Source organism: Lontra canadensis, unplaced genomic scaffold, assembly GCF_010015895.1.
Source record: "Lontra canadensis isolate GAN:19392208 unplaced genomic scaffold, GSC_riverotter_1.0 scaffold89, whole genome shotgun sequence".
Taxonomy (NCBI): Eukaryota; Metazoa; Chordata; class Mammalia; order Carnivora; family Mustelidae; genus Lontra; species Lontra canadensis.
The window spans coordinates 6,960,683-6,974,656 of NW_022631083.1; the positions used below are offsets into that span (position 1 = coordinate 6,960,683).

Genomic DNA, 13,974 nt, shown 5'->3' on the forward strand with positions numbered 1-13,974 from the left:
CAAAATAGCCTGAGGTTAAATGATAATAAAATATTGCACCAAAATGATAAAGAAAGAAAAAAAAAATCACAGTTTAACTGGAACTACCGAGGAACTAGAATGGGAGTAAGAGTGCACAGCACAGGGACTGCTGTCTGCGGGTGTCAGGCTCTGGGCAGGAATTCAGTTTGTCCTTTTTAAAAACCATGGTTATTTGTACCCTCTTTTGATTTTGCATTTATTTTTAAATACCCTTTGGTAGACGTATATTAACTTCCATCTGACACTAGCCGTATGGATCTCTCCCTTGGTCCAACCACAGATTCAGCGATTCGGAAGAGGAGACCACTGCCGATTAGCGGAAACTCCAAACAAGGCCCATCAGGCCTGGAGTTTTCAAAGGATTCTGATAACCCCACTAGAGGTAGGTTAAGAAAGGCTTTTGGGGTTTTTTTGGTTTTTTGTTTTTTGTACTTTTTTCCCTGTGTAGTTATCAAGGCAGTCTGAGGACATAACCTTTTTTTTTTTTTTCTTCCTCTTTTTCCCTTTTTTTTTTTTTCCTACTGTGATCCTAGATGAATAAGACATGGAGAAAATCAAACACATATCCTACCAAAGTACTTAAAGGGGGTAAAAAGTCTAGCCTTCGACAAAACGTGTTCTCATGCTGAAATTCATCTTTCCCCTCTGAACTGACATGCCTTGCAAGGAACCCTTTTCTCGATTTCATAATACTGTAGAGCTGATTTATAAAGTGAAACCGTGTCACCACATTAGGACCTCATCAAAAGGTTCTCCCAGGGACGTTAGTCCTATGGGACACTGTAAGAAAGCATGAAGCCCCTGGATGTCAGCGTCACAATGCATCTTTAGGGCAGGCCTTTCCTATTGCGCTGCTACCTCCTTCAAAATCAAGGCTCCCAATGAGTCTATACTTCCTTAAAGCTTGGGGTAACTTCTGTTCCACTCGGAGAAACCTTTTTAAAGTGACACTTGCGTAGCGTTTCCGCTCTATGCACACAGTCTCTTCTCTTCAGCGCAGGCACCCTTCACTTACTCGGTCACCATCAGGACTTCCGGGACGTTCTTGTCACGTCGACTTTCCACATCTGCTTCGCTGCATTAAAGGGGACACACAACCGTATCATCCGCTTGTGCAATGATCCTGTTGGCTCACTGGGAAGTTCACATATTCTTTAATTTCCATCACCTTCGATCTGTTCATTTCTGTTCTTGCATTCCTCTTCTCTCCCTCTTTTCCAAAAAGGCAAGGTGGGGGAAGGAACGGACACTCCAATCTGATGATGAACACAGTGATTTCTGACATTTGTTCAGAGAATGAAGGAAACGGGCTGGGTCTCCTCAACATCAGGTGGATGCGGGTCAACCTGCAGAAGGAGAGAGGACCAGGCTTACTAACCCCAGGACCCGACAAATGATCTCAGTGTCTATTTCTAATTACACGGTGGTTAGAAGCCAAGCTGCTTTGAGCCTATTAATAAGAAGTCCCAGCGGGTCACTTAAGTGCTCTGTACTCCACGGCCACAGAACACAATTTAAAGGCGATCACAGTACTCTACGGGCATGCTATCATTTACAAAGAAAATATTACAAAAGGAGGTAATTGGATCAGTGCCGGTCTATCATCACTAGAAGACTTTTTTAAATATGTATCCCTTACTAATTAGGAATCAGCAACAGATACTTATAAAGGATTATTTCCCAAGGGCAAACTAAAAGTCTCATTTTCTTTAATTTTGCTTACCTCTGAATAAAGAGGCGGAGGCTGAAACCGGAATTCCTGTATGCAAGCAAACATGGGACAGCATGCTTCTCCCTCACAGTTAGGGGGCTGGGGGTAAGGAGGCACATGTCGAGAGAATTCCTCCTCGGACACCACATCTGCATAATTTGGTGGCGCTGCGACAAAAACAGAGTCTCAGAAATCCATGCAAAAATTCATCACATCAATCTCTTCTGAACTCTTACCAAAATAAGAAATTTAGCTAAATTTGCAAACAATGGTTTCCCCCCCCCGCCTCTAACGAGCAAGTTTTTGTGCCCATCAAGACAGAATACTCTGCTGTTGTGAAATCACTACTAAGTTACTGTATTCTACTTTTTTTGTTCAAAACTGTGAACTTTATTGATAAAAATATGACAATAAACTATAATTGTTCATTGATTTACTTTGCAGTTACCATCCTGCAAATTCATATTAAAACTGGGCAAATAATGCTATTTATATGGACACCAAAATTAGGTAATTATAAAAACACCTTCATTAATACGAGGTGGTACAAAATTCTGTGTGAACAGTTCTTTGTGCAGAATGGTCTTGTGCATTCCAAGACATACAGCATCTCCGCTTTCTGCTAATTAAAATGCCAGTTGGGCTCAAACAACAAACACCCTCCCGTTTCCAAACCTCTCCTGGGGGTCACTACCATTCCTATTGAAAACTGTTGTTTTAGGTAAAACCTTCCAATAAAATTAGTTTATGACCTTTCCTGGGTCTGCAGGTCACAGGTTCAACAATACTTTGGAGAATGAGCCCTTTGGTCATTTACTTTCAGAATCACCCTGACATCTACGCTGCGGCGCTTCTTGGTATAAGTGGCCCCCAGTATGGATGTATCCGGGGACCTCTAGGTTGTCCTAGGTTGTATTCTACTCTTCTAAGAGGTGTAGGATATAGTGCAGGTGAGAAAAAGAAAATCACTGAAATGAGGCTACAGAAAATACATAGCACCGTATGCGGATTCTGTTTCGTGTTGTCTTACTGTTAATAAATGGGAATCGAGCGATGAAGACTATATTCTAGGCTCTGCCATCGGCACCTCTGTGTCCAGGATAAGCGAGGCTCTCCAGGTCCCTGCCAGGAAGGCAGTTTTGGAATGTCCAGTACTCAGAAGAGTCCGGAAAGCTGTGGGGGCGGGAGCCACCGTCGTCTGAGCACCGGTGGTCTTGCGCGGTCCTCGGGGGCCCTACGTGTAACACCCCAGCGGAAAGAACCTCCAAGCCTCGTACCTTCAGGCTGCTCGGGCAGAGTCAGCGTCAGCCAGCTCATGTCCACACTGAACCGGCTGGCGATGCTAGAGTTCCTGCTGCCAAAACCGTGGTATGGGATTGTGCCGATCACTAAGGGCAGCTCGAGCATCAATTTTTTAGCACCAGGAATGTGAATATACACCTAACAGGTCAAAAAAAAAGAAGAAGAAGAGAGAAAGGCAAAATTCTAAGTTAGACCTCCAGTTTAGTTTTTCACAGAAGCAAGATCTTTGTTGCCGTCACCACTTCCCCAAGAAAACTATAAATGACTGTGACCAAATAAAATGAAGAACAAACCAGACGAAGAGCCCAGGAAATCCAGGGACTGCTCTGTGATGGGGAACGGTAGCCTTAACGTACTTTACTGTAAGCGAGCACGGCTTACTTAGTAATTACAAAAAATGAAGTCTATGTTTTCAATAAAACAAAGACCCCTTAATGCATGTTAAGTTAATTCAGTTCCTTAGGGGGACGGTTTTCAATTAAGAACAAAGGCCAGTCTTCACCATTCCCAGGTCTGCTGTAATGCTGATCTACAAGGACAGTTCCCCAGGTATGACATGTGTACACTCGTGCAGATACGGCAGCGAGTGCCGCATATTTTCCATCGTAAAGAGCTCCCCACTTACAGCTAAGGAATAGTCTACTCGGATAATGCAGCAATCCAGGATGGATGGAGTAACAGGTGGGATCTTCAGAGTCTTCCCATTCCACGTGTCAGTGCCCCCAGAAGCGATGTGGTTTCCTCGCACGTTGGCAACCATGTGCCGGACAGTCTTTGTTCTCCCACTTGCCAAATACGTCTGGGTTTGGAAAATAGCAGCTTTGGGAACAATCAGCCGAGAGGAACAATTCTCTATCTCTGCGTAGATTGGAATGGCTTCTCCTAAAAAGAGAACAAAAACACCTTCAGAGACTTTTCAGAAAGTTCTTACCACGGTGGAAGAGAGCCGCTAAGCAATTAAAGCAAAAGTCGCCACGCGAACTTTGATGGAAAACTTGTATTGTGAATCCGCGTCAGAGACCTGAGAATTCACTACAGATCTTGGTAGATGCTGGCTTCTACTTACTGCATTATTTGCTTCTCTAATGTAGCAATAGTACGTTGCCAGTTTGAAAGATATGTAAATGACTAGCATCCATAAAAATTAAAAGACCTATGTTACGATGCTAAGTACGATGTTAAGTACAAAAGATCACTAACAAACTCATTAATGCCCATCAAGTTAAAATCTCGCTAACAGAGGAACACAGACGTTGCATTTAAGGAACCGATGTGAAGGCATGAATGAAACAATGGGCGGAGCAGGTGACTTTCCCACCCCCGTTATGTGTCCACCGTTCCACCACCTGGACCACATCCATCCCCAGTGAGCTAGAATCCTGGAGTGGAGGCCAGATCCGGCGGACGGAATCAGATCCTTCACAAATGGTGGTTCCAGTATCCATCTGACTGTTCGGGTAGTTCCTGCTCTACACGCTCACGCCCTGTGTTTGTGCACACATCCCCGGCACGGGGTCAGAACGCCCCACAGGAGTTTCATGCCGCGACGGTGCTCTTCTGAGCAACACTGCTCCTGACGTTCTTTTGTAACATCAAGTAAAATGCTGGCATTTTCCCATTCTCCCAGTTTTAGTCTTTGTCACTCAAGTGAAAGGACCGAAGTCAGAAATACCAGGAGTTTTACTGGACTCCACTCATCCAAACAAAAATACGTACATATCCATTATTTATATGAAAAACAGAAAGCCATATTATCCATGTTTTAAAGCAGTCTGTACCTCATGAATTACAAAACACACTATTTAAAAATCACTTAAAAGTAGCTAATAACATGCATGACTCTTCCATTTGGACTTTCAAACATTTTGCTTACCATTACAGTATCCTTTTCTTTCAATTTTGGCACTCAGTGAGACAGGACCAGACGTGAAAAACCAACAGCCAACCATTTTCTCTTGAGTTTTCAATACAGGGGTCTTGAAAATTTCAAATAATAACATGACTTTAATTAAACCAGTAGAAAACTCACAGAACTTAAAATTACATCATTCTTTATTAAACAGTTGAGTAGAAAGATCTTCTAGGAAACAAATCAACTTTTTCATCCTCGTGGGATATATTAGGCAAAATACTTGCTAAAACATAAAGCATTAAAAAAAATCATTCTCTTTTTGGGAAAACTAAGATGAATTGTCAGACTCAAATAAGCTGATACCATCCTATTTTATCCTACAATCATTATAATTCTGGGAAATGATATGTCTTTCCTTAAGGTAATGATAAAAAATAACAGTAGAAAGTAGAGGATGCCTTCACCTAAAAAAGAAAATACATTTTTAACTGAGGTTCCTATTAGATCAAGAATTTTCACAACATGACAGAGATGTTTTTTTCTTTTAAAGACTTTACGTGTAGGTTAAGTAAAAGAAGAAATGGTATAAAAATCAATAATCAAAATCTTCTATTTGTCTTGGAGTCTAAAATAAAGAAGAAGCAAATGGCCTTTTCCTAAATGCAGAAATGCATGATTAGGCAGAAATTTCAAGTGCCCATTACTGAGACTGGTTTGGGGTCCTGTGTGAGGACAGCACAACACGCCTACCATAATGGACCCACAAAGTTACTGAACAGGCCTCCCCACCTTTAGCATCTAAAATGCTCCATTTTAAAGATGCACAAACCAAAAAAGCTCATCGTAAAACCTAAAGCTGCAATTTTTTTTACTTAAAAAAAAAATTAAAGGATTAGTAGTTTCTCTTTTTGGCAAAAAAAAGAAAATCTCCCTAAATCCTTTGCCACGATGGTCCCATAGTTTAGAAATAGTCACCTTCCCAATTCTAAGTAGTTCTAAAAGCACAAGACAGTATTGTCAATTTGCAAAAAAGACAAAAACAAAACAACAAAAAAACCTAAGGTGTTATGTGGATGGTAACTTCCAGCTATAACTGGAGCCTCAGCCTGGTCGGCGGGGTGCTGTCCCCAAAGGACCACGCGGCTAGAGCGTAACCAATACACCGCCACCCTCTCGAAGTGAACATTACAGTGAAGTCCATTCCATTTTCGAATGACAATTGGGTGAAACACCTTTGAACTTGTTTTTTACCTTTCTCTTTAAAAACACTGGCTAGCAAAAGAAACCCCCAGCACTAATGATACATCTTTGGAGCATCCGTATCATGATGGAAAAGTTCAAATTATCCCAGTATTTTCTATGAAGTGAAAAAAAAAAAAAAAAATTCATTCATATTTAAATGAAGAACCATTAGGTCCTCATAGCTATCATGAAAGTACAAGGTATAATTTTATATTATTTTGATAATATGGGTTTAGATAAAAGAATCTAGCTCATTAGCTCCCATCTTGCCTATTCTGTTGTTACTTACAGCCTAATCTTTCTTATCAGCCTACAGTATTTCTGGTGATGATTAGAAGTTCAATGCTTTAATGTGGCCAAATCTGTCATAAGGAAATGATAAGAGAAAGGCTCTCCACAGCAGCTGCACGCACTTACTTAATGTTGGAAAATGACATGCAAAATGGAAGGATACATAGCATAATGGCCTGAGCCTCAATAACAGGCTGAGCTTGATTAATACTCTTCCATAATTACTGTTCCTCAACCTGCTATTATTGAAGAGTTTAGAATACCACCGCCCCGTGAATGTGGCCGCTCTGGGAAAAGTAAGCCCTCTCTGTGTGCGCATTAGTGTTATTAAGCCTTATTAATGCATTTCAAGCCTGTGTAACTTTTTGGCAAAAGCAGCCCCGAACAACGGAGACATAATCAATAGTATTAACACACACAATTTGTAATTTGCCCAACCTAGAATCACACATTTATCGCGAAGGCCCACGGGTTACAAGACTGTATCAGAAAGTGACAGGACGGGCTAGCGCCGCATGGGCTTGGTGTACACAGCACTACTGATGGAAGCGAGGAAGGGAGGGGAGGAGGAAGAGGAAGAAGAAGACTCACTAGTAACGCTGGTGCGTTGACATCGATGTGATTAACAACCTGGAGCTCCCGCTTCACACTCTGGTCAGGTACCTTGGGTCTTTCCAAAACTGCCCTCACACAGTACTGAATACTTCCGTATTTCCCAGTGAATGAGGTTACTAAAGGTCTGAAACAAACCAAAGAGGTTAATTGAGAAGTTTATCTTTCAGTAAAACACTACTGGAAAAACACCCTTAAAGTGTTGGTTTGGGTTAAAAAAAATAAGAAGAATGTGAACAGGGGAAGTCTGTGAGGGGTTATTCAAGATCAATGGGCATCGCTGAGTTTCAGAGATACTCTGCACCCTCCCCTCGGGACTGGCGTATTGCAGAGAAAGAAAATCATAAAAGTAGTATCGTTTCACTTACTCAGATGGAAGTTGAAAGCTAAATGGAAATTCATGTTTTCCAGGCTGTAGTAAGAGGATGCCTTCACCTAAAAAAGAAAATACATTTTTAACTGAGGTTCCTATTAGATCAAGAATTTTCACAACTTAAGTCCTATTTTTTTAAAGGGAGGTTTCCCCTGGAGTATCCAGGATACTCCAAAAAGTATATTAATCTCTAAGATTTAGAGAATTAGAATGTCAATCAGTTTCTACCAAGTTTTATTAATTTCAAACCATATATATACGCATACAGCTTCCACCTTTAGAGAGACCAATCACACAAGTATCAGAACCCAGAGGTCACATGTACATACACATTATGTATATACAAGCACATATATGTATACATGCACACACAAGTATACCTGTAACATGTGGGTGCGTGTACACATACACATTTGTTTGCCCACTCATAAACTAGCACAAGTGTCCCAACATTATATTATAAACACACACCAATGCTATTACACTAATAGTATATGTTATAGTATACTATTATACTAATATGAAATACCAATATTAAAATGGATTGAAAGCTGATTTAGCAAAAAATGCATCTGTTTATTTCGGGTGTACCATAAAAATCTGATTCTGTATTCCTTAGGCAAAAATGCAAAACGAAGGTGAAAAATTTCCTTAGGATATTGTGAAGATTGAGTATAATTCCAAACAGCCAAACCAACAGGACAACTTATGAGGTAAGGGTCATGCATTTACACTTAAGCTCTACCAATTAATAGGTGGTTAGTTAATTGGTGGTTAAGTCAACATACAGAGCAGGGTCTGCCAAGCACAGCCATGACTCCTCCCTCCCAGTCTGGGCCTGGGTCAGCCAGCTGGGTTTTCTCTCACGCAGAGGCTTAGCCCCGCTTGTCAAGGCCGAGCTACAGGGGGCAGATGGACCCTGGGAGGCCGGGGCACTGCTGGAGTTCCCGTGAACACACAAACAACCAGCATCATTCAGATCCAAAGTCAACGCCAGGCTGTCACGTGGTTCAGACAGCTCTGCCGAGATACTTAGAAACTTCCCCTTCACTTTATGCTCATCGATTCAAGTTGTGAACTAAACCCCCTCATGAAGGGTGGCACGATTCAGAGGAAGAAAGTGCAACAGAGATGAGAACTTTCTTCAAGATTTGCCTGGTCAGTTGATACTAAAAACAGAGCTTCCTACTGTATCCGTTCATTCAAAAAAGAGAGAGGCATTTAAAGGGCTGGTAAAATGGAGTATTTTTTTACTTACTAGAAACAATTAACATTTTAACCTTGTACTTTCAGAAAAGAGGAATGCATTATTGGCCCATTTAGTCTTCTGAATCTGTCCTCAATTTTCAGCATGTAATATATTAGGGGGAATAAAAGTAAGGTATTTACCACTGAAAGGTCATTCAAATAAGAAACATAGCACAAGTAGGGGACTTGGAGGCAAAGTGAACAAGGGACAGGGACATGAGGCCCTGTTCAACCACAGTGATGAAGGTGGTCCCCAGGGCTCAGTGGTGCCCAGAGCTGTCCTCCCAGTGAGACTCAGCACTGTTACAGCTGTGCTAGAGAGTAAAAGGCTCCAGGCAGTCCCGATGAGAGCTGGACTAAAGTTCTAAGTTACAATCCTTGGACTACGGAATATGACAAGCCGTGTCCTTTACAATGTTTAGAAACGTGGGTTTCATGTGAGTTCAAACCTCACAGCGCTTAGACAGCAGGCATGGTGGATACAAAGATGAGTAAGGTCAATCCTCGGACAGACCACAGGAGGAGAGGCTACAGACACACACACAGTAATGAGCACAGAGTGCAGGAGCCCCGGGAAGGGACGGTACCTGCTCTGCACCTGAGAGCTAGCACGGAGAGGCGCAGGAGGGGGTTTCAGAGGAAGGGAACAGCATGAGGCTGGGCACAGTGGGCATGTGTGGAGAAGAGCATTACTTGGGCTACCGAGAGAGAGAAAGTTCTCTTATCATAGAGAATACAAATGAACACAGGAACTAGAACATTTAAAACAAGACTTTCAATCACTTCCATACATAAATAGGAACACAAATGGAGAAAGTTGATAAACCCAGCTTATAGGATTTGGAAACAAATCTTAGTTTTCTTCCTTTCTCTTATGACTATTATTTTTTTTTTTAAAGTTTCACAAGCTGAATCACATGCCCATTTCCGCCTCTGTTCTCATGATTCAGTGCTTCTGCCTTATACACTGAGGACTACAGTGTCACAGAGAGGCATTCCAGTCACCAATGGTCTTAGGGCCTGAGCTCCTCACTCAGGGCACTAAGTGGGAGCTTAGAGCATCATTACAGAGTCAGAGACTTGGGCTCAGGAAGGTTCAGGGACTCCCACAAGGTCATACTGCTGGTGGGTGACCAAGTAAAACCAATTCTCTGTTCTGTCTTGTCTTTTTACCATAATTCCTCAATTATTAAAAAAAAACATGAAGAAAATCAATCACAGTGATAGCAAGTAGATTAGATTAACAGTGCCAAACAGTTATCTAGGGAGGTTTCCTGAAAATAGATCTCATAGACACATTTTCCAAAAATCTAGATTTCTAAAAATCTCTTTGGGTGACTGAAATTCAGCTAATTTTTGTAAAACAAATGACCCTGAGAATCTATAATTATGTAAAGTTGCTAACTTCTTCCAAGCTATAGATATTACGGGTCCTTTTTTTTTCCTCATGAGATCCCCTAAAGCAAATTATGATTTTTTTAAATAAAACAATTTTTGCTGATATTTGGTATGATATCTTTTGAGAAAACAAGCTAAAATTTTTCAGCTTGCCTAGGCTAGGACATTCTATTCCATCAGAATGAAAAAGCAAGATCTAGCCTGTGATTCTAAATAGTATTTGTCAGACCAGATTCTACCAAGGCAATTTCTTTATTGCTAATCCCAGGTCCAACTGCTATTAATCTCACTTCTATTTACTCAGTAGTTATGGGCACAGAGATCTAGAGAGTCCAAAGTCCTGGACAAAACCACTTTACATTTCTCTTCCATGATCCTTGACTCCAGTCAGCCATCTTGAAAATCTGTGTTGTCCCAACCACTGGGGGAGGCATGTGTGGGCTGATCCTGGAAACCACACTGAGGAGAGGGTGACCCAACACACTGCACTGGTGAATTCAAAAGAAGGCTTTGGTTCCAAATATGCTCTTTCCTCACTACAATACTTGGGATCACTGGATTCTCACATACCTTGAGGATTTAACTGCGAACAGTCTACTTCTCCAATGTAGGAAAAGACAAAATTGCACATACAATTTACTGTGTATAAGACACAGAGACAGTTAAAGCATTAAGATTGTTTATACCATTTTCTCCTTCTATAGATAAAAGCTGAATTAGGCAGGAAGGTAAAATAGTTTAAAGCACGTACCACCAGCTTCATGAAGAGCAAGACTCACTGTTCCTAGTATTTTCATGATTAAGATGATCAATTTTTGCATAGTTCTTATATACAATTCTATAAAATTTTATACGTATACACGTAGCATACAAAGAGATGAAACAGCTATGTCATGGTTGCCACATAAGCACTTGGAAAGACCTGCACTATTAAGTGGCCTTCACAAGAGTGGACTAGAAGTGGGTAATCGTTCCTCCCGAAACTTAAAACACCCGGATCCCACTGTCTCAAAAGGCCTACACTGCGGCTGGGAGGAGAGGGGGATGTTGCAAGTTAACAAAAAGAAGCAAAGAATAAAAGACAAAATATAGGGCAGAAGCAGAACTCTTAAGTTACTCTGCTCTCAGAAGAGAGAAACCAAGTATGATGGTCAAGAAACACTTCCTTCGTTGAACTCCTTGAACTACTTCCCTCTTCCCAAGACTGAGGTTTTGCTAATTCATCTTGAACCGAGAACGAGTCTACCCCCCAGGATGGGAAGAAGGGGAGGCCCATAAAACACTGAGCACCAAGCATGGAACCTCATCGTCTGATTCCGCTCTCCATCCCTCAGGCCCGAAGGGACTGGACCTAGATCTTCAGGTCTTAGATTTCTGACTGCTCATCACAGGTTCCCATGGCAACGGTTCATTCCAGCGGAGGTCCTGGAAGGTCCTGGGACGCCTGGCGCTGGGCAGGCCCAAGCGAGCCGGCCGTGAGGCGCCGGGTAGACGTGCGCACTCCTCTCTCGGGATCGCCCCAGTGCTTTGCAACGGGGGACACAGGCATTGTTACCCTCCCGTCACCGGCCCCCAAAACGAGGCTCCCGCCACCAAGTGGGCGGACCCCAGCCCCGGATCCCGCCCCCACCTCCCTAGCCGGTGGGCATCCGCCGGCGCGCGCCCTCCCGGTTCCTGCCAGCCCCTCTGCGGAGCCTCCGTGACCCATCGGGGACCCCGGGGCCGTGGCCCTCGCTCACCGGCCGGGGGCTCGCGCAGGCTCAGGCGCACGTTCAAGTACTCCACCTCCGAGGCGGCGGCCGGGGATGCGGCGCCAGGGCTCGGGCCCCAGGCGGCAGTGGCTCGGCCGTGGGCCTCCAGGCGCAGCGCGCGCAGGGCCACCGGCTCGGCCGCCTCCAGCAGCACGTGTCCCGCCACCGTCTCGCCGCTCGAGTAGCAGCCCTTGCGCTCATCCTCGAACACCAGACCCAAGCTCTTCACGCGGCCCTCGGAGCCCACGGCCGCCGCGGACCCCGCCTCGCCGCCCATCCCGCCGGGCGATGGGGCCGCGCCAGGGAGATCGGCAGCTGCCTGGAGCCGGCCTGGCGAGCGGAGGGGCGCCGCTGTCACGGGCGCCCGCCGCACGCTGAGGGCCGCTGCGGCCGCTGTGCGGTACCCGGTGAAGCCCTGGCGCGCCGCGGGGCCTATCGCTTTAACAAACCCCGGTGGGCCTGGACAGGGGCCGGGACAGCCCACCCCCGGCGCGCGTCCATAGGCCAGCTGTGAGTCCCGCCTCGTGCCGATTGGTTGTAAATGGCTACCGAGTCATTTCATAGGCGCTCCCACGCACCGGATGGCGCAGGTAGGCAGTGCGTGATCAGACAGCAGTGACCAATCGGGGTACGCAGGCGTACACGTGCACAGGCCGCTTATTGGCTGGAACAAGGCACAGTCCTGGGTCACTGACCAATAGTGAGGCGGTGCGCCCATGTGGACAGATAGTGGGAAACAATATTTGTTAGGGAGGGGGCGGAACCGGGAATCGCCGGCTCGCGGAGTGTCAGCCGTTCCCATGGTTACGAACGGGGGCGGGGTTTCTCGCGTCGTGGGGCCTGTTTGCAGAAGTCTCTGGGTTCTCACTGGTATATGCGGTTGTGACTGCAACTGGCTCGTATTTATGATTTAATCTGCAGTACTTTTGGGGAAATACATACCCTGGAAAATGGAACTCAGCAATAATTCTGTGAGTTTTGGGTGGGTGGCCAGCTGTCTGGAAGCTTTCATGGATAACTTGGTAACTACCAACTTCCAGGTTCCCAAGCCCCGCCTCTCTAAGGTCTCGAAATTCCCAGCCTGAGAAAGAACCACAGACTGGAAGGATGAACGCTCTGATTCTCAACCTGGCACAACACCCAAGGAGTTCTGCTGGGCTCACAGGTTTTCTAAGCTGGTATTCGAATAGCCTAGAACACTGATTCTTCCTGTTGTAAACAAGGTCATGAATCAGGTTGTTTCAAAACGGTGTGTACTCCCCAAGTTTCTGCTCCACCCGAAAGGATTTCCTGACCTCCTTGTCATAGTTCAGGACGACTTGGAGTTGCCTTCAGGACTTGTTCTCCACGCCCATGCTCCTTTTGCCTACCCTCATTTTCATTTTGTTCTTTAATATTCCATTCCTTCTCAACTCTTTTTTCCCCCTCCCCTACCATCTAGCATAGCTGACTTTATCTGGCCATTTTCTAACCCTTTTAAGTTCTTCCCTTACCTAATTTCCAAGTTAGTGAGGTGTTATCACAGATGGATTAAAATTTTAAAACTTTCCTGAAGTAGGTATTTCTTTTTTTGTTTTTTTTCAAAGATCCCAAATGAAAGGTTGCTTTGTTGCCGCCTTTGAGTTTAAATTATTAACGTGAAATTTTACTGAAGCTTTACAACTTCGAAGTGTCTTTATCACTTCTGAAAGAAAGTGGAAAGGTCTACAAATCTCTGCATAGTTCTGAGATAGCTGTTAGTTTCTCACGACTTCAGAAGAGTTCCCAACATGCTCGCCCACTTTTCTTTCTAACACAACCTCACCTTCTATTCTTATTTGTGTAGTATTCATCACTGCCATTTGAAGCACAGAACATATTCTCACTGTTGTACCTGTAGTACCTAACGCACTTTGGGAGAAAATCAGCACTCAGTAATGTTGACCTTGAGTGAAAGAATCCCAACCCAAATATTATTATATTTCTTTGTAATAAATGAAGAGTACTCTGCCTCTTACTCTACTATATCTTCATCTTTTTTAGACAGATGTTTTCTGTCTTCTCCCCCCATTCCTTCCAAATTAGGTGGCTGAGAAAGGAGGAAGGGTAGTGGCTCTAACCATGCCCAAAAGGCAGAAATGCACATATGGCAGACATTCCGTGCTGAGAAAGATTGGGCTGTCTTTGCTACTAC

General features: G+C 44.0%; 1 protein-coding gene across 2 annotated transcripts; it reads right to left on the reverse strand.

Annotated features, from left to right (window-relative positions):
* Nucleotides 1-1,203: 1,203 nt before the first annotated feature.
* Nucleotides 1,204-12,330, reverse strand: ARRDC4 (arrestin domain containing 4). 2 transcript variants are annotated; one of them, XM_032836042.1, is made up of 8 exons: nucleotides 11,790-12,330; nucleotides 7,400-7,466; nucleotides 7,011-7,158; nucleotides 4,908-5,010; nucleotides 3,660-3,916; nucleotides 3,010-3,172; nucleotides 1,745-1,899; nucleotides 1,204-1,367 (listed from the first exon to the last, which is right to left on the reverse strand). In XM_032836042.1, exons 1-8 carry the CDS (start codon nucleotides 12,076-12,078, stop codon nucleotides 1,311-1,313), a joined length of 1,239 nt encoding a protein of 412 aa, XP_032691933.1. In that variant the 5' UTR covers nucleotides 12,079-12,330; the 3' UTR covers nucleotides 1,204-1,310. The 2 variants fall into 2 exon arrangements, with proteins under 2 accessions (XP_032691933.1, XP_032691934.1); XM_032836043.1 differs by lacking the exon at nucleotides 11,790-12,330 and adding an exon at nucleotides 10,621-10,681.
* Between the last annotated feature and the right edge of the window lie 1,644 nt (nucleotides 12,331-13,974).

Bases quoted from the DNA above. Each gene is read 5' to 3' on its own strand.
- ARRDC4 (XM_032836042.1), bottom strand. From the start codon at position 12,078: ATGGGCGGCGAGGCGGGGTCCGCGGCGGCCGTGGGCTCCGAGGGCCGC. The intron at 5,011-7,010 runs GTGAGTCTTCTT...GAAATTTTCAAG, and splicing joins TCAACGCACCAGCGTTACTA to ACCCCTGTATTGAAAACTCA. The intron at 3,917-4,907 runs GTAAGCAAAATG...TTCTCTTTTTAG, and splicing joins AAGAAAAGGATACTGTAATG to GAGAAGCCATTCCAATCTAC.